Source organism: Stylophora pistillata, chromosome 6 (genome assembly GCF_964205215.1).
Source record: "Stylophora pistillata chromosome 6, jaStyPist1.2, whole genome shotgun sequence".
NCBI lineage: Eukaryota > Metazoa > Cnidaria > Anthozoa > Scleractinia > Pocilloporidae > Stylophora > Stylophora pistillata.
In genome coordinates, this window is record NC_142524.1 from 19,319,406 (window position 1) to 19,340,095 (window position 20,690).

General features: G+C 38.4%; 2 protein-coding genes and 1 pseudogene across 4 annotated transcripts; all 3 read left to right on the forward strand.

Annotated features, from left to right (window-relative positions):
- The first annotated feature begins 217 nt into the window (after nucleotides 1-217).
- LOC148728673 (uncharacterized) lies at nucleotides 218-3,029 on the forward strand (annotated as a pseudogene).
- A 3,384-nt stretch (nucleotides 3,030-6,413) lies between these two features.
- Nucleotides 6,414-12,201, forward strand: LOC111327495 (TNF receptor-associated factor 6). The gene is made up of 7 exons (XM_022931702.2): nucleotides 6,414-6,630; nucleotides 7,117-7,168; nucleotides 8,213-8,314; nucleotides 9,389-9,553; nucleotides 9,657-9,731; nucleotides 10,079-10,156; nucleotides 10,934-12,201. Exons 1-7 carry the CDS (start codon nucleotides 6,443-6,445, stop codon nucleotides 11,624-11,626), a joined length of 1,353 nt encoding a protein of 450 aa, XP_022787437.2. The 5' UTR covers nucleotides 6,414-6,442; the 3' UTR covers nucleotides 11,627-12,201.
- Nucleotides 12,202-12,775: 574 nt separating this feature from the next.
- Nucleotides 12,776-18,592, forward strand: LOC111327488 (TNF receptor-associated factor 4). Of its 3 annotated transcripts, none has more exons than XM_022931689.2 (8): nucleotides 12,776-12,972; nucleotides 14,666-14,717; nucleotides 15,321-15,419; nucleotides 16,535-16,699; nucleotides 17,110-17,187; nucleotides 17,321-17,398; nucleotides 17,772-17,888; nucleotides 18,030-18,592. In XM_022931689.2, the coding sequence occupies exons 1-8, from the start codon at nucleotides 12,806-12,808 to the stop codon at nucleotides 18,417-18,419; spliced, it is 1,146 nt and encodes a 381-aa protein (XP_022787424.1). In that variant the 5' UTR covers nucleotides 12,776-12,805; the 3' UTR covers nucleotides 18,420-18,592. The 3 variants fall into 3 exon arrangements, with proteins under 3 accessions (XP_022787424.1, XP_022787423.1, XP_088619707.1); XM_088763581.1 differs by adding an exon at nucleotides 14,172-14,244 and having other exon boundaries at nucleotides 12,837-12,972; nucleotides 17,772-18,592; XM_022931688.2 differs by having other exon boundaries at nucleotides 17,772-18,592.
- The last annotated feature ends 2,098 nt before the right edge of the window (nucleotides 18,593-20,690 follow it).

Below are 20,690 nucleotides of genomic sequence, written 5' to 3' on the forward strand. Positions count from 1 at the left end.
CTCGCTTGTCGTGGTGGATTGGTAACTAAAGAGAACCGACTATGGTGGAGGGGACCAGAGTGGCTTAGCTACCCTAGCAAATGGCCAGAAAACCTTGTCACCGCACCCAGTAAGGAATCCAACCAAGAGGTGAAAACCACAAAGGAACTGTTCGCCTTCAGTATGGCTTAAGACCATTCCTCTTGACTCTAAATTGGACCTACACAACGCCACCAGAATGGATAATCCACCCACAACCAGACGCAGTCGACGCTACAACAAGTGGGGCAGGCTCTTAAGGAAACGTCAGCATTTCCGCCAAAAACGCAGATTGCCCAACCCAGTCAATTTGGACCAACTACACCAGTTAGACCCTGTTAACCTTTCGAGCACATCCATGGATGCAGATCAGGTAAAATTGCTGAGGAAAGGACCATCGTTTTGCCCAACACCTAAGGACATTAATTGGCAGAGCGTGTACGATGACTTAGAAGTATTTGAAGCTCGACTACGAACAGCAGCTTTCTTCATTGATAGTAATCCTGATGACAACTTGACAGTTCCTAGCCACCTACCCCGCGTACCAAAGGATAGGAAATGGAAACCTCCAACGTCAAGGTACCCTGAACTTGAACTATTTTTAGCTAATGTACGGCGTGATCTTATCAATCCTGAGAACAGTAGGCAAGCTAGAGATAACCTTTCTAAAAAAGAACGGGCTGCGCTTAAAGAACTTAAAAATTCCAATGTAGTGATTCGTATACAGGACAAAGGATCCCGATTTGTTTTAATTGATGAAGGGGAGTACGAGGAAAAACTGTTTGGTCAGCTTAACAATCAGTTGCATTATGAACCTTTGCAATCAGACCCAACCTCTAAACATTTGGCATTAGTAGAGAGTTGGTGCTCCAAATGGCTAGGAAAAGGTGAGATTTCTCCCGAAGTAGCCAAATGGGTTTTAAATAAAGAAGCGAGACCAGGAGTTGCATTTGGAAACATCAAAACACACAAAACGGGTAACCGCTCAGACTTATTACATCTTGTTGTGGCACGGCAATTGAAAACTTATCGGCCTTTACTGAATTTTATTTACAACCACTTGCTCGAAAATTACCATCGTTTATTAAAGACACTACCGACCTGCTTAACAAAATAGAACATACAACAACAAACATATGAAACATATGTGTGAACTGCGGTTATGAGACGTATATGAGAACGATTCTTCGCAGTAAAGCACTATTTGAGCAATAGTGAAAATCAGACCTGAAAAAAATTTTCAGGCCTGTACGGGATTCGAACCACTGACCTCTGCGATACTAGTGCAGCGCTCTACCAATTGAGCTAACAAGCCAACTGGGAGCAGGCCATCAAATTAATTCGATATAAACCCGTAGATGATAAATCAAACAACAACAAACATATGAAACATATGTGTGAACTGCGGTTATGAGACGTATATGAGAACGATTCTTCGCAGTAAAGCACTATTTGAGCAATAGTGAAAATCAGACCTGAAAAAAATTTTCAGGCCTGTACATAGATAGAACATCAAAATACAAAATAGAACATCTTAACACAAGCGGTCCATTTTCAACTGGTACCTTACTGGTCTCATGGGACGTGGTTTCAATGTTCCCTAACATCGATAACAAACTCGGCCTCACTGCAGTAAGGAAGGCTTTGAATATTAGAGAAAACAAATTTCCATCCACGACTTGTATTTTAGAAGCCGTGAAAACTTGTTTGAAAAGCAATCATTCTGTTTTTAAAGAGAATTTCTTTCTTCAGATCCATGGCACAGCTATGGGTCCGAAGAATGCTTGTAGCTATGCCGATCTAGCAATGGGCGAAATTGATCACAAAGCTAAGTTTTCTGGTCCGATAAAGCCGTCCTTATGGTGGCGATATCGAGACGATGTATTTGATCTCTGGCAGCAGAGCCTTCCTGCCCTACATCAATTTACTGATTACATCAATTCTCTGTATCCTACTATTAAGTTTGAGCTAGTTTTTTCTGAGCGTGAGCTCCACGTACTTGATCTTTCTACTTGATCTTTCTACATCTTATCGATGGATTTATCAGGACAGACGTCTATTCCAAACCTACAGATAGCCATTTATATCTTCCGCCTTCCAGCTGCCATCCTAAGCACGTTTTCAAGACTATTCCTTTTGGAGTAGCCACAAGATTGAAAAGAAATTGCTCTGAAGAAATATTTTTTGCCAAGACAACAGTTGAGTACAAAGAGTACCTTGTTAACCAGGGTTACCCTTCTAAATTAGTTTCTAAACAATTCTCCAAAGCCTCCGCCATCCCTAGACATAATTTACTCAGGACTCGTGGAAAAGAAGCGAAGAAACTATTTCCATTTGTTACTACATTTGATCCTAACTTGCCCGACGTAGGCAACATAATCAGAAAGCATTTGTTTATTTTGCAATCTAACCCCAAATTGAAAGAACTTTTTCCTCGAAGTTCTATCATACCATCTTTTCGTCAATCGAAAAATCTCAAAGAATCGTTAGCACCATCTCTTTTTAAAACTGCCAGCGAGAGACAAACCATTCCTCATAACAATGGGTGCTTTAAATCCGATAAGAAAAGATGCGACCTCTGTCAGAACTTCTTTGTTGAATCTAAATCATTTCTCAGCTTTCAGACGGGCAAAAATTACACCATTCACTCTAGACTTTCCTGTGACTCTAAAAATGTGATTTACTTGGCTTCCTGTAAGAAATGTCGCCTGCAATACGTGGGATCTACTACCACCGACTTTAAAGTGAGATTTCGAAATCACAAATCTACCATGCTCACAAACAAAATAACTTGTGAAGTTACGATACACTTCAACAAAACCCCACACACCTTGGACGATTTTTCGTTCCAATGCATTGACCAGGTACAGGCCCCTCGTGGCTCTGCAGAGATCGATAGGCTTTTAATCACAAAAGAGGCTTATTGGAGTGCTCAGTTGTTCTCTTTGGCACACCATGGTTTGAATAAAAGAAAGGAATTTCATTCGAAAGATAGAATTTGCTATAATTAATTTTCCATCTTATATTAGGCGCTACTAATTGATCGTTCAAAGGCCCTTTTCTTGGATTTTACCGGCCCTTTAGGTGTGGATTGGACTCAGAGGCCCTGCCAAGGGATCTTAATATGATTAGTATCATTTAAGGGCCCCTCCAGGGATTTTGTTGCTAATTTGCCCTTTCGGGCTCCAAAGGCCTTGTTTTGGGATTTTGTCACGGTTTACAGTTGTAGTAAAAAGTGGGCCTTCCCTTTTTTAATGCTCGCCGCATTGCTTTTTTGCAATTGATCTCGCCACTCTTATTAACATATTTAGTATTCTTATCTCTTAGTTTTTAGGGTTTGTTTCTTGTATTTTGTCCTTTGCTTTCTTTGTAATTAGGTTTTTGTTTATTTGCACCAGTTCATTAGTTGTTATCTGTAACCACGTAATCATTAGCACTTCGATCCTATTTAATGCTCTTTTTTTCTTTCAAAAGTTGTAAATAACTGAAGAAGGTCTTTGACCGAAACGTTTTTTATTAAAATGTTTTATATTTTTTACGTCAGAAGTTGTCCATCCTCGCAATTTTTTAAACTTTCTACGTTCGTGTTGGCTGTGAGGTTCGGACTGCGAATCTTTATTGATCCTCCTGGCGCGGTGCACCTCTGTTGGCCTGAGAGTTCCATTAACGACTTGCGATTCATTGAGCGATTCAAACTAAAAGAAAGAAAGAAAAAGGGGGTTATAACATTTTCCATTTTCCAGCGCATGCTCGCTGGTTTACTCTAGTTTGAGCACTCTGGCATGGCTTAGACGATACCACAAAGGTTGGGTCGTTTGGGGTGACCGTCTCGGTTCTCCCCCATCCTAGCATTAGCACTGCACTGATGAGGCCCAGAAGGCCGAAACAGTACTGTCTGCAGTTATATATATATATATATAACCAAAATAGCGGAATGAGATCATCATCTACTAAAAAAACTGTTTACATGTGCTTACTCGTTGAATGCACATGGGGGGAGTGTATCGGAACAGGATAATTAGTATTGTAACAATTTAAAATTATCTGCCGGAAATCGAGTGTCACGATCTGTCTGCTCCGATAAATCAGTTTGTTTGTCTTTGTTGGGAAGAACTTTATAGCCAATCAAGGTACGCTTTGATCAAGGTGTGTTCATCCGATAAGAAAATTATTGAGAAGTTTCTAGTCGGTCAGAGACTTCGCGTAACGTTGTTCTGTCTGCTTTTGAGCAATAAATTCTGGAAGAAAACAGTGACAGTGTGGGCTCCTCACTAATTCCCTACACTACCACTACCAATTCCCCACACTACCACTACCAATTCCCCACACTACCACTACCAATTCCCCACACTACCACTACCAATTCCCCACACTACCACTACCAATTCCCCACACTACCACTACCAATTCCCCACACTACCACTACCAATTCTTATCATGCTGTCGTCTTCCAGCTTCTAAATGTTTTCGTAGTTAAAATGCTCGAATGTTCATCTGTTGTGGACACAGTTTTTGTGCCAATTCCTCTTTTTTTTTTTGTTGATTGTTTTTCTTCGTTTTTATTTTTTCTGAAATCCCATTACCTCTTGTAGCAGGCAACTAAGAGGACCGTGAGTTGTCCTCATGAATCCGGGATCGTTATCAAATTTGATAACCACGTGACGTCACGAAATGGCGACCATTTCGGAATTCGAAGATTTTCGTAACCAGCTCGAAACGTTCGCTGTTTATTCATTATTGTTCGCCGCATGTACCAACAATCTCTGGGAAATTAGTGAATAGATACTGTTCTTCGCGTATATTCAAGATGGTGGTCTATGAGGAGAGACTTTTTTAGTATAGGGGAAATTTGGACAGAGAGGTAACAGGGCAATTGAAACGACACGTACATTTTTGAACTTTGCCTTTAGAGAGTCAAAAAAGTTATCCACAGTTGAAAAATGTATGGAGCTGATCTTCAATCTACTTTTTTTCTATGCAACTGTAATTTATCATGATGCAAACTGCAGGAAAAAAAGGACATTGGGTGGTCTTGATTTACATCTAATTCAGCCACCAACTGCCAGTCTGTGTTTTCAGCCATTATTTTATTTTTTTGTTGATTTTTCGAACATTCGCCTCAGGCTCTGTAAAATTGTTGATTAGTCCTCGAGACGATTACTTGTATCAAGGTGAAGTGCCAGTTTCCAATAGAATTTGATAGGTTCATTTGGAATTGAATTTTCTTTATCCGACGTTCATCCCTTCCTCGGCAACATTGACAAAACGCGGGGCAGCCATTTTCGCTGCTATAATCACCTCACGCGAGGTGATTATAAAGAGATATGACGCAATCCTTGTCCAATCAGAGTGCGCACATTTCTATAATCACCAGAGCAATTATACTAATTAAAACAGTTATATCGCCAGCCGCTAATTTTGTGTCAAGCCACTATTAGAAGATTAGGAATGATCAAATTAAAAAATTTCTTTGTTATTCTATCTCATGGTAGATCCTTATTGTCCCCTGTAAGCTGATCGACTTTACCAAATGGTTCACCAGGGTCCATCAGGGCTTAAACCACATCGATACCGCTACAAGCCTGCAATTACCTAGCGACTTTATGACTTAAGCTTTCAATTTTCCGGTTTCACCGGTGATTGTCTTTTTTAAAGGTTATTTTTTCCTTCTAATGAGTTTTATTGTTTCATTTCCAATGGAATGTTAAGATCTCATCCCAACATTCTTTTAGCAATTGGAAAAAAATAAAAGGTTAATAACGGTTGTTAACAACACGAAAAAAATATAACATATAGAGGATATTATATGGCCGCGCGGGGATACGAATTTTATCTTCGAGTGTTGAAAGTATCTCTCACGAGTGGGCGCAGCAAACGAGTGAGAGATACTTTCAGCACGAGAAGATAAAATTCGTATCCCCAAGCGGCCATGTAATTTTGTGTTTATTATATAGATACTGATGAAATTTCCACATAAAGGACAACTTTTTTTATTCATTTTCGAAACAGCAATTGGGTTATTATGTTGGTAACCATGGCCACACCAATCTCCTCACACGTGAAAGATAAAAATAGTATCTTCACTGCGCGTGGTGAAGATATGATTTTTTAGTAAAAGGAGAAATCCTGATATTTCATCAGTACCTATATAATAAATATTCATTATGATATAATTTTACCTCCTAAGGGATGGCTTTTTCTTAAATATGTGTCTATTTGGTATTGATGATAAGATGTCTCCACACTTTCCTCTCAGAATTTAAGGAAAAGAGATGTAATTGAAATTGTAAATATCATTTGAAAGCAACAGCCTCACAACTTCATGATAATGTAAAAAACTGCAGTAGAAAACAATGGGACCACAAGCTGTGCCTAATCAAATTATCACAATTTTCCGTCTTGTCTTCTTTGAATTGCGTGACTCATGGAAGACATTATAATGATGGCAGATTTCGATAAGGGTGCGGTGCTATCGGGCTATGAGTACGAGTTTGTTTCGACCGTTTTTGAAGAATTTCACTGTCTGATTTGTCAACTACCTTTGAGAGAACCAGTTCTCACTAGATGTGGACACAGATATTGCAAGAATTGTCTCGACGAGGCCATGAAAAGGTAAGGATCTTTGTCGGACGCTTTGACGTTTGCAAGATGTTGTTCTTTCGATTGGACTCCCGAAGGAAATTTCGAATTCTACCTCTCAGAAATTGTTAATTTATTTCACAAGAGTTTCAGAGTTTCCGCCGAGACTCTTATTCAGACTACGTCGCTATAGTAAATAAGGTTCCTGACGGCGGTGTTGTCTGTACAGGCGAAACAGAAAATCTATCTTATGTTGTTCTTGGTTTTATTTTGTAGACTATCCCACCGTTGTGGGTTACCTGAAATGAGTAGCAGCGGAGAATTAACTTTCTCATAAAATGCGGTTTTAAACACCTCTAAAATATATGCTAAATCGAAAGCGACAGAAATTTCTTCTATCGTATCACGATCACGTTCTTCTTTTATGTACAGCTTATCATTGGTTTTAATCCGATTACCAAGGCGGTGTTCTTGCTAACCTAACTCTTGTTCTTATTTTCGCCTTATGTTTTATTACAGACAACAAGTTCCTGAATGCCCTGTTGACAGGGAAAGATTGGACCGAGAGAAGGTGATCATTGTAACTCATTGTAGAATTTTTCGAAGAAGAATAAGAAACAGTATTGCGCATACATGCGGCTTGTAGAACAGCATGACGTCTGTAAGGACTGTTGTGATCATTTTCGAGACAGTTTTTAATAAATAAAACATCAGGATGAGACACATTGGTGATTTACATAGCACGCGATCAAATGAAAATGATGTCACGCTATGCCTACCACCACGAATCATCATACAGACTAAAACCACGGTTTCATCCCAAAACCTCCATGATAAAAAGACCTTAAATTCAACTGCGTACTTTATTATTCTATAGCAATGTCTAAGAAAATATGTAGTGGTATAGTTTTTGGAAACATCTTGCTTTAGTCGCTCGGGCAGATGCTAGTCGTCACAACTTAAATGTACTAAGTTCAGTGACTTCGTGGGTGGCCGGTTCGTCTCAGTTTGGTCATGTAAAATGCCAGTGTGGAGGTGGGTGAAGGAAATGACGAGATCAAAGTCCATTGAAATTATATTATATTGAAAGTATATTGAAAATATCGATGCTGATCCCCCAGTGTTTGGTCTGAAACAGAACATCTTGGATGCGTGAACATTCAATTTATGTCAATCAAATTGACTGATGCAATGATAACCGCTACCGAATACACGAATTTATTGTTTTCAGCTGTATCGCTCCCGTTGAAAAGAAAAAAAAAAAATTCCAGCATTGAAGTCCCCAAATAATTAGTCAGGTTTGATTACTGTTAATCTCTTAGTGGTAAGAATTTTTTCCAACGGGCAATTCATATAAAATAGGGGTTGTCGGTTATCGTTTCTTATTTTAATTCTAATTTCTAGTATTCATTTTATCCCAAGCGTTATGCATATTGCAGTTTCCCTCATCTTTAAAATAAGGAGTTATAAGTTGTCAATTTTACATTCCTCGATATGATTTTCTGACCATACAGGTCAAACAGGTATGTCTGGTTTTTTCAGAAGTAAAATGACGATTCAGTGTGTTTCTCTATAATTTGAACCTCTACACTATAATTTCATTTTTTTTATCTAGGACATATTTCCCGATAAAGCGACAGAAAGAAGTATTTTGTCCTGCCTTGTGAGGTGTCCAAGCGCAGGATGCGAGTGGACTGGGGAAACCAGAGATGTCGAAGTGAGCAAAGCTTATCAGCAGTGAGAGATATGTGGTGTCTATTTATTGCCAAACGTAAATTGTGAGGTGATTTAAAAACAAGCCTCCCCCCCCCCCCCCACACACTCCCCTGAGATTTTTGTTTCAGTAGAAATTGACAGGAGATACTGGGAAAAGACTGACCTTTGATATAGCTTTTAGTGTGCGACTTAACTTACAAAATATTGGAATTTAGCAAATACAAGATACATTATTAGTAAAAATCTCTGTTTAACCAAGTCTTGCATACAAACCAATAATGCGTGAACCACATTTTTCATGTTCAATTTGTATCGGATCTGCGAACAGACTGAGTGAGAACAGCGGTTTAACCAAGTGAAACCTGTTAATTCGCCGCCGGTTTGTGGAACACTCATCTCAACTTTACATTGTTTTTCTGATATCGACGTATTCATTTCCTGCGAATTGTGATGCGTCTCATTCAACATTTCAGGTCTATTTAAATTAAGTGCAGTTTTTTCTTAATTACGCTTTGTGGATGATAAACCTGACCGGGCCAAGACTTCCCGTAGTTTTCGGAAAACATATTAAATAACACGTTTAAAATCTACAGAACCTGTGTCTTTATTTTCTCCATTAATGGGGAAAAGTTTCTCAAAAGACTGAAATAGAACCAATCTCTGTTACTGGGTTCTCTTATTAAAAAAGTAGCTACTAAGCTAAACAACTTGACACAATTAAGCATATATAATGTCTATCAGAAATGAGTAAATAAAAACAGTTTTTGAGAGGCTAAGAATTTTGGGGAAGAATTGTCTTATAAAAGATATATCATCTCGAATGACGTCATGAGCTACCTGCAGCGTACTCAACGAGCATGATTTCCATCTCAGCTTTTACATGAGATTCACTCTATTTCTGTTAACTCAGGTTCCTGTTCTAAAAGTGCTCCAAACGCATCTCTTCTATGGTACAAAAAGCTTGAAAGAGTCTTGACCATTAGTTGGAACGGTTTGTATTTTTCCTGAACCCATTGAGCTATGATCAACTTTAGCGAAGAATAACGCTGGGTCATTGATTGATTTCCTTCTGCAGACTCATTTGCAGTCCTGCGGTTGCAAGATAACTTCCTGTCCGAATCTTCACTGTGACGTCACCATGGAGAGGAGACTTGTGGATGACCACGTGAAAAACACGTGTCCCTGGAGAACGGTGCAATGTGGATACTGCGATAAAAAACACGCTAAATACGATGAAGAGGTGACTAACAGTCTTCCAATAGCCATAAAACAACGTTGTCATTGAAGCCTTGATAATAATAATGATAATAAATAAACAAATGTATGGTCCATGTTTTTGATAGATACACGCTGGGGAATGCCGAAGACGTCCTACTGACTGTTCTAATGGATGTGGTGAGGTTGTTGCCAGGGAAGAGGTACGAGACTCTTTTTTTAAAGACACTTGCTTTTTCTGTTTAGCATTTTTTATTTGCCTCGACTTCAGGAAATGACAAAAAAGCTGAACAAGAAATGGTGTTCAAAGACGACAACGAAAATATAAAAACCAAGAAACAAGCAAACAAAGAAACTCACAGAGAGTCTTATTTGAAAAACTGAGTTGCATTGATCGACCTGGAGGCATTTTCGCTTTTAAAATTAAGTGAGAATCAAGTGAAATTAAGTAATAACAATTTACATCTCAACAGCACTTTTAAAGGCATTTACACCCAAAACAGGTTTCCTGACAAAATGCCAACAATATTTCGCTGATTCCTCCGTTTAGATGATGGCTCATCAGGAGGTTGTTTGCTCTCATACTGTAGTGAGTTGCCAGTATGACTATCTGGGTTGTGACAATCAGGTAAGTTAGCAACATATATCCTGGATCTCTTGGGTAAGCTGGAGAGAGTGTGCTCAACTCTTACTAGGTCCACTCTAATTATCCCAGGATAGCATAGATGTTTAATTAGAAAACGTGATCATCCGCTGACCAACTGACTTTTACCATTAAGGTATTTCAAGGCTCTTAGAAATTGCCGAAACTATAAAAATAAACATGAAAACATTTCTTTAATTTCGAAATGGAGGTCGATTTTCTCAGACTCATTTTGGTAAATTACTTGACAATGTGGCGGACGGTTACGTACAATAAGTGTCATCTATTTAACACGAGTAAACGGCTTTTGGGAGCCTTTTTTATTAAGGTCACACAATACCAAAAATTTCTTCGATACCCCAACTCAAGTTTTACATGAGAATATACAAAGCCAACGAGCATAAACTTTCTTCTGAGAAGTTGGCATAATTCTAGTATATGAAAAGGCATTGGATACGTTAGTCTTCTATCTTTGATCTTTCTTGGGAAATTTGTCGACCTGTCATCCAGTTATCAAGGAAATTTCGAATAATTGCAATTTGACGACTCTGATAGTGGGGTAGCAAGGGTTAATGTCATCCTCGTGGACCTTGTCTATTCGATTTTATCCCTATCATTACCGTTATCGTTATCTTCGCCATCATCATCATTACCGTTACCATCATCGCTCAGTTATTTATTCATTCATATATTTCCCAGTTATTCATTCATTCATTTATTCATTAATTCATTAACTCATTTTTTCTGTGTCCATTGTTTTAGATTAAAAGGTGCGACGTAGAAGATCATCTAGAGCAAAACCTCCGACGTCATTTTGAGCTATCCGTCAAAAAACTTGCTGATGTGCAAGACGAAACCAGAATATTGAGGCAGGAAATGGAGAAAATAAAGCTTGATTACCAAAAAATGGAGTCCAAGCTCACTGGAATATATAGCGAAGTGACTGAAGTGAAACTGAAGCACAAAGAAATGGAAACCTTTACTCCATTTATATGGAAAGTGACCGAGTTTTGGGATCGAGTCAGTAAGGCGAGGAAAGACAAAGAGGTTCGGGTCGAAAGCGATCCCTTCTACGTTGGTCCTCAAGGGTACAAAATGAAACTCGCCATGTATCCCAATGGCACCAAAGAGGCCAAGAACGCTTATATATCGTTATATATTGCACTGATGAAGGGGAAATACGACCCAATATTACTTTGGCCTTTCCTACATAAAGTGACGCTTTCGGTTCTCGACCAAAACCCTAATGTGCTGCAAAGGCGTAATTTTGTCAAGTCTTTTGTTCCCGAGGCTTCATGGAAAAGCATGAAACGGCCAGAGGGCGAGGAAAACGAGAGACGAGGTTTTGGAAGGTTTCTTTCCCATGAAAAACTGAAATCGGGGTTTCATCTTGTGGACAATATTCTCTTTATTAAGTTTGAAATAAGCCCAGCAGATGCACCGTATTATAGCTAAAATAAAATAATCGGAGAAAATGTAACTTATATCTGACATCGTTGTTCCATGAAAGTAAACTTTGCCGTATACTAAGAACATTTCTCCGTCTTTCCCTTTCGGTACCTGAACCTAAGCCCCTCTAAATAACTCGTGCTAGGAATAAAAAGGAGCAGGGCATACAGTTTGTAACTTAGTTCCAATCTCGATTTTTTAGAGCCGATCAAGTTAAAGACGGAGAAGGGCCTTGATGTATGACTTTGCTACTTCTAGCCACTAACTCTGATGAGCGGCAGTCAATGTAACCTAATCATTGCGACGTGCCATGTTCGGTACACACTTATGCTTTTGTGGAGACACCTTCTCGCCCTAACTGTTGTTAATGATCATCATCGTTACCTTTATCACTTTCATTGATAATAATATTTTATAATCATAATAATTATAATAATTCAGTTATTATTATTATCGTAAACATTTCAGTATTTGATAATATTTCTTCTAGTAGCGCTGCCAGCTAAATATTCAGTTGTAAAAACCACAAAACTCCAACTGAAGATTTAAGTTATGGTCATTAAAAGACATTTATTGCTGAATCGCATTGCCGATAATAAGGTGGATATCTCGCCTGAACGGGCGATCTTTAAAAGAAACCAGAAACGCTGCATTTTACAAAAAAATGGGGAACAAATATCGTGATGAGCCTTTTTGTTATAATCTGAGCCGTTTCTGTTCACCATTTAACCCCTGATCCTGAGTATCCCAACAGCCTCACCCCTAAACATGATGACCAGTTCATCAAGCTCTTGATTATTTCAAACAAATTCTCCTTGTATGTACGTTAGGAACCGTCTGGAGAACAATGTGCAGAACTTGCAAACTAATTCTGGGTGTAAAAGGGTAAATGCCATCACATGATTGTTTCGTCTTTTATCCAGGGTTTTTTTTAGCGTGACAGACACGAGGAGAATTGAATTTTTTTTAAAATAAGTCCAACTATGCTCCTTTTTTTGTGCACTTTCGACTTTATTCCTCTTTTTACTTTGTACTTTCACTTCCAGTATAACTTCAACCTTTGACGGCAATTAACTGATTGATGTATCCTTTGTAACCAAACCCTTCCACTCCCAACAGGAAATGACGTTCGTGGCTAATTTGTCACGCTTGTAATATTAACGGCTACCGTTGTTTAGTTTACAAATGGCTGCCGGTGGAGTGCCTGACCTTGGAGGCTACGAGTATGAGTTTGTTGATGAAATCCCTGATGATTGGGAATGTCTTGTGTGTCAGTTACCTCTAAAAGATCCTGTTCAAATTGAGAAGTGTGGCCACAGGCTTTGTGAAATCTGCGTGGGGTCAATTTTGAGGTAATATTTTGCTTTCAGTAGTTCATGACTAAAATTCCTGCTGTACGGTATTCAAATGAAAGACGTAAGTGAACGCGAAGCAGTTATCGAGCTTGAAGGAGTGAACTTTGGTTTTTGTAACGATTAGAGTGATAAGTATGACATAATTTTCTTTTTCGTGTCGATGTTCAAGGTTGCGAAATATTTTACGTTTTCCGTTTCGTTAATCGATAAAAATAACAATCGACATTACAGTGCATTACAACTTCTTACAGAATGAACTCGATTGTTCATAACTGCTGACAGAAACTGGTTTACTGAGTACTGAAAACTTGTCGATTTTCGAAGCGAGTGTATTTTGTATTAACAACCAATTAATCCTAAATTCACAAGATGTATGAGTTCAAGTTACATGTACTTTTTCGCTTTAGACGGACGGCCGTGCAACGATGCTAAACAAGCGAGCGGAATTTGCATAACTTAACCCTGAAAGCCTTGCTGTTTATATTTAGCACTCGTAACTTACCTCGTTACCTGATTATTAGCGTTTGAGTAGAGCCCTTATTGGTCGAGCTTTAGACTCTCTTCTGTTAGGGCGCCTTTGATAACCAGTGGTAAAGGTTAGAGTTATTTACCCTTTACTTTTTGTGGCAATATGGTTTGACAAAACAGTTCACGTAAATAAACAGATTGGCAGACTCTCAGGCCCGGTTTAAACGTCGCATTTTACATGCGCCGAATCTAATACTAATTTAAGTCGACCTGAATGAAGAAATGAATAAAGGCTGATAGTTTCGAAAGAAACTGTTTGGGGCTGCGTCGGTGGGAGTAACGAAATAATTTGGATATATCAACAAAGTTGAAATGGTAAATTGGCCACCGTAATGATTACAAAAGCTGACGTTTCGAGCGTTAGCCCTTCGTCGGAGCGAATGAAGAAAGTTCGGCATTTGACTTAAACGTCGCATTTAATTGTGCCGAATTTAATTGCCGACTGCGAGTGACAGCTTCATTTCCAGACTCCGCTCTAAGTCCCCCGCCAATATGGCTGACAAAAATAAGGAGGATATTTTGTGTTTTCGGCGTTTATACCTCTCAAGCAACATTTGCGCTAACAGGAAACAGAGAATTATAATGCAGATGGCAGTGCATCATCTGCTAGCAAGAAGAAGACGGCTTCTGTATGTTCATTCCCTTGTTATGCTTTTCCTATCGTAAAGAAATGCCATAGCACGTGTCCCAAGACCCCGATCGTGCCGTCGATCGATACGAAATGAAGGCTGGTGGCACAAGGTATGGACTACATATTCTGATGTTCGATTCTTTCCCGCCAGTTTTCTTTGCGCATGTCATGTACTATAAAACTGTTGTGTTATGTGTAAAATATAATTAAACATAATTTATGAATTAGATTCGGCACATGTAAAATGCGGCGTTTAAATCAACAGTCGAACTTCAGTCGCATATTCGACTGGATCAGTCGAATATTCGACTGAACTCGCATTTAATACAAATCTGCCGAATTTAATTGATTTAAACGTCGCATTTTACATGCCCTTAATTCGGCAGTTAGATTCGACGCATGTAAAATGCTACGTTTAAACCGGGCCTCAGTTTTTCAAAAATCCTTAAAACCACTTTACCTCCACCCCCTCCCCCATGCGATTTTCTTTTTCCTATTTATCATGGCTCACGTCAATTGTTCCTGTTCTAGATCCGGTACACCCCAGTGTCCTGCAGATCGAGAGCCGATATCAAGAAAGCGGGTACCTTCTTTGAGTTAATATGTGGGTTTAATTTTTTCCGTTCACAGTTGAATCAAAATTCCAAACTCAGCTGGTCAGTTTTGGTGTTTAACAGTGTATAATATTATTTAAGATATCGGAAGAGAACACGGAAAATGGACTGGAACTTGCAGGGTGTTCTTACAAATTATTAAAAAAAAAAAGGAATGTAAAGGGGTATCGTACAGTTTTCTCCTATATCTATGATCGATTGATTTCACTTTTTTGAAGTGATACATGATAGACGGCAAGAAAATAAACATACACCGTACTTCTATTAAAAAAAAAAAAAACTGCAAATATCTTAGTTAAAGGAACTCACTTTGAATTGAACCCATATTCATAGGGCTTTCTGTGCTGCCTTTGAGAAATATTATGGTATGGGATTCAGTGAGGAGGTGTTGTTGAGCTCCAATTAACTTAAATGGGGCGTCAATGTGAATTTAAGAGTGTTACACTTGTAACGTTACTCCGAGGAGTGGGTATTCTGAAATACTTCACATATAGTTGATGGTCATTGGGACGTCTCTTATTTTTTAATAACTCTTTGATTGATTTATTTATTTATATGTTTATTTATTTTAGATATTCTCTGATGTTGCTTGCCATCGTAAAATACTGAATGCCCGGGTCAAATGTCCGAATGAGGAGTGTTCCTGGATCGGGGAGCTCAGGGATGTTAAGGTATACGATTGACTGAGAAAGGAGGCAATAGGTAATAGGAATTTGTACAGTTCGGCTTATTTTCCTTTAACTTCCAATTCTAAACTTTATAAGCGTAGACCAAGAGTATCTGCCAAAATGATGGCCGCGTCACAAATAAGGACGATTTCCGAGCATCATGATTGCAAATAAAACTTTCAGACCCCTTTTCTTTCCCTGATGGCCCAAATTTATTCAGCCTCATTCCTCTCCAATATTTTTCTTTCAATATTCTCAAGTGGTTTCCAAATGAGTCCTCCCTCTGTGGGGCATTGATCTGGATGGTTAGAGACATTTTTAGTCTGATCAGTTTGTTAGGACTAAAATTGCGTAAGATTGCGTGACCTAGTATTCATGAAAATAAGAAATCTCGTTAGTCGTACAAAGTGTGAAGCGTGACACAAAATTGGCAAGGCTCCCTCTACTAAGTAACAGAGTGAAACAAATTCGGAATGCTTCTATGCTTAAATCAGTACCTCTTGCGTTACTTAACATTTGTATATAGGGCATAAGAATCTGTGTAAATCTCCTACATCATTTACTAACCTCGCTCTGCTTATCTACCTTTTATTGCACGACACGGGCAGTCAGAGGGCCAATAACTAAAATCAACCAATCAAAATGCTCTATTGCCAGTCAATATTCTCTCAGTATTGGACCGGGCACTGTCCCGAATGGTCCCGAATGATACCGCACTTGTGTCCCTTTGAACTTCAGTCGTATAATAAATCTCTTATTAACCAAGCTTACTCGGGACCATACTGGAGGAATATCGGCCCTCGGTCTTTTTTGTACGGACCTCGCTGCGCTCGGTCCGTACTGTCAAGACCTCGGGCCGATATTCTCCCAGTACGGCCCTCGCGCTTGGTTAATAAGATATATGTAATGACTACCAATTGCAAACTTTACTTATAAAGTCTAAAGGCAATGGAGTGCTTTGCGTAGAAGACTCCAAATACACGTATGGAAACGACACTTCTTTGTTTTGAGAAACGTCTTTTGCATCTCACCTCATAGAGAGGCTCTAAAGTCAACTGGAGATATCTATGCGATGCCTTATCTTTGAAGGTGTTATTGTGGTATTCTTTTGTCCTTAGAAACACGGGGAATTGTGTTCCTATCAGCCTGTTCCTTGTCTAAACGAGGGATGCAGCGAAGAGATTCTTCGCAAGGATATCATTTCTCACGTAGAGACCACATGCCCCTGGTCCGTGATACAGTGTGCGTTCTGCCCCGATCGTTTCCCGAAACTGGAGAAAAAGGTTAGTGGTTAGTGATTTACAAGGATGCTTAATACTTAAATTTTATGGTAAATGAACTGAAAGGAACTGATACAGTTCGATTTGAAATCATACTTTTGATTCGAATTGAAATCACAAGTATATTACAGACCAAAACTGCGCGATGGTAAGTTCAATTGCCCCTCACTAAATCCATTTTACAATCACACTGAACCGCCCAAGTGCAGGTTATAAATAGTCGTTGTGAAACCAGTATTACTGATCTAGTGGCTAAAAAACAAAGTGGCTTGTGAATAAATCGCTTTGCTAAATTGGGATTGCTTTGTTTTTAAATTATTCACATTTCTGAGAACCGAGCACATTCTTAGAATCAATAGTGATGGATGTGTAGTAGGCAGAACACATACACTGATGTTACCTTTATGGTGTAGGCTCACTGTGAGGTCTGTCCACGCTATCCCGTTGAATGCAGTAACAAGTGTGGCGTGAAGGACATACCGCGAGAAGAGGTATTGAGACTGGATTTGACCTTACTGTTTCCTATACATTTGCTTACAGGTTAGGCTTGAGAATTTAACGATACGTTCAGCAATGTAGTTTCGTTCATCAAGGATATGATTTGTCGATTGATATGTTATACAGGTCGGTAACCATACTGAAAATCTTTGCCCTCTGACTGTGATAGAATGTGAGTACAGTGCCATAGGATGCCGAGTCAAGGTAATATGCTATAAAGGCTGATAGTTTCGAAAGAAACTGTTTAGGGCTGCGTCGGTGGGGGTAACGAAATAATTTGGATATATCAACAAAGTTGAACTGGTAAATTGGCCACCGTAACGGTTACAAAAGCTGGCGTTTCGAGCGTTAGCCCTTCGTCGGAGCGAAACTTCGCTCCGATGAGGGGCTAACGCTCGAAACGTCAGCTTTTGTAATCGTTACGGTGGCCAATTTACCATTTCAACTTTGTTGATATATCCAAATTAATATGCTATAATTTCGTCTACAAAATCTGCTAATATATTAAGGCCGTAAGCGATACCTACATAACACGGTAAATAGGTAAATTATAAAGTTGTTTCCCAACTTTCTTCAGTTTCAGAGACGAGATTCCAAAGCTCATTTTGATGCATTTAAAGACACCCATCTACACTTGGCCTGCAAGAAACTGGTTGACATGTCGAAAACAGTCCAAGAACAAGCTCAAACGATCGTAAGTCTCGAAGGAAAGTTACAACGTTTTCAAAATTCTCCCTTTATATGGAAAATATCGAACTTTACCTCTGTTGTGACTGAAAGCCCAGTGAAAATTAGCGATCCGTTCTACTCTTATCGCAATGGGTACAAATTTCAGGTGGAGCTATATCCAAATGGCTACCATATCGATGATAATGCTGGCAGTGAGGGACAATTCATGTCAATTTACCTCAGAATTCTTGTAGGGGAATATGACGGACTTTTAATATGGCCGTTTAACCACACGGTTGTGTTCACGTTGCTTGACCAAAATGAGTCCATGGAAAAGAGAAGACATTTACGTCAAGAAGCTCATCAGACTCCTAATGGACTTGTAAGACCATCAGAAGCTTCCGAAGAAGCTTGTGGTGTTTGGGAATTCGTGCATCACAAGGATTTATTTAAGCGTCCATACATCAAAGACGACACAATATTTATCAAGTTCGCGTTTGTGGAACACAAAGATAGAAAGTTCTCGAGAATTTTCCCTGGAGACTACGATGTATAGTCCAGGATTAATTAAAAAAAGCTAGTATCCGTTTTGTGCCAGTAATGTCTGTACCTGAATTTTTCATCGGTGCAGTTTCATGAAAGAAGGTTCAAAAGGCACATTTACAGTGGCATATTCATCGTGAATTGTGGTAATGAAATATTATACGAATTAAAACTAAATAGTTATGACCATTGTCTCTTTCCTAAATTATTTTATTCTACTAGTGAATTGAATTCATATCATCAGTTAAGTTGAAACACAGCGATTTTATGTTACTGTGTGTTTCTTCAATTATAGATAACAGATGATGCAAACATTAAGGAACCTCAAATGTTCGGCTACATGCGAAATGATTCGTTCTATCTATGTACCGTAACGTCTTTTATTAAGGTCCAGATGAGAAACGAAGCTATCAAAACCAGTCCCTTCTTTGATTTTTTGAAAGCTTTTCTAACCGGCGTTTTCAGTATCATCTTGTTGGTCAACTAAGGTGAACACCACTTTCTGCTGAAAAGGCCACAGTGGTTGGTCGTCATTCCTCCCTCTCACTAAGTGCACATACAAAAAGAGGCGAGTATTACCTGTAATTCTTGAAGGTCCATTTGGCAAATATCAAGGCACATTTTGTATCCATATGGTTCCACAAAGAATAGTTCACTGAAAGAAACAAGTAAATAAAACAAAACAAAAAATACTCAGTCCCTGCATAATCACCTTTTTACTGCACCAAACAAAGAATATTTTACAGTAGTAACACTCCACATTCCTCTTTGGACATTCTTTTGTTGCATGATATTATTCAGATCTTTTTTCAAGGGAATAGCTTCACAATCCTCCCAATGTTAGTGCATTTCACCCCTACAAAACTGCAGTGGGATTCATGTGCCTGAAAAAAGGCAAAACAAAATAAAACATCTTTGTAAAGAATTCCCATTACCTCAGATAGCCGCATATGCCACAATTTTTTTTTTCTGACTTGTGAGAAATTGGTAGGGATGCATCTAAGCAGTCATGCTAGCTAGTCTGAAATAAATTTGTTCTATTTGAAAGCATTACAGTTGGCAAATTGACCTTACTACAAGAGGATTGTCATAATTGGAAAAAGGTAGCAGTGGAAATGAAAAACAGAAAATTAAAAAATAAAAAATTTTCAGAGCATGCAAATCCAAATTTCCAAGCATGAATGCTTTCTTCGAGACTACATTTTTATACTAAGAGAAACAATCCACAACACAGGAAAAAGTATAATTAGGTACCTTAATCATTCAAATGATAATTAAAAATGTTTTAGAACTAGTAGATTGATTCCTAATGTATTTAATTTTGGTTATTTCCTTTTTCCCTTTTGCTTTATGCATTTTTCTTTAACCATGTGACCTGAGTTAGGTGGACGAGGCAAAATTAATCAAAAGATCAGACATCCCATCACCCACACAAATAAAACTGGAAAGATTAAAATGATTGAGATTAATAATTAAATGTATCTTTGGCTATCAAGCATTTTAAATAATAGAATAATTAAATCCTTTTGTATCATGAAACTTTACAATCTGGCCAAATTAGGTGGAGAAACCATGACTAACCCCTATATTTCTGAGTTCTCCAGTCCATTCACAGCCATTTTATTGCTAAGGCATTTTCATATGTTGGAAATCCTAAATGTTCCTCTCAGTGGCAACATCCACATATATTTCATGTGGAATTAAGGGATCGATGATGAATTTTGAAAAAAGAAAGATTGAAATAAATAAAAGAAAGAGACCCCCTATAATAAAATTCACCCTTAACCCTTTCACTCCCAGAAGTGATTAACATGTAACTTCTCCCTTCTCCCACACAGTATCCAACAATTAGCTAAGGAGAATACTCAAACTTATCAGTTAGAGGTTGCAATCTTGATCTAATGCCAAATTCTTGAAACTAATTTACAAGGAAATGTGCAACACATAAAAGGAGAATTATGATTCAGATCTTGTGAGGAGTAAATGATGAGACCAAGTAGTAAAGTGTACTCTTCTGGGCTTATTCATCCAATTCCTCAGTCAATTGTTTGATCCCATATATAGACACCAAAATAAAACGAAAATTTAAAAATTAACTTCCAAGTTCAATTTTAAATTTACTGCAATAGGTAGTTGGTGACCTAGTTCAAAACATGAAAAAAAAAAAAAAAAAAAAAAAAAAAAAGGATCTCATAGATGGATCTTTAAGGATTATCAAAGACCTGGCAAAGATTATTAAAGACAAGGTCATCCTTAAAGGATCCCTTCCAACCACAATACCCTG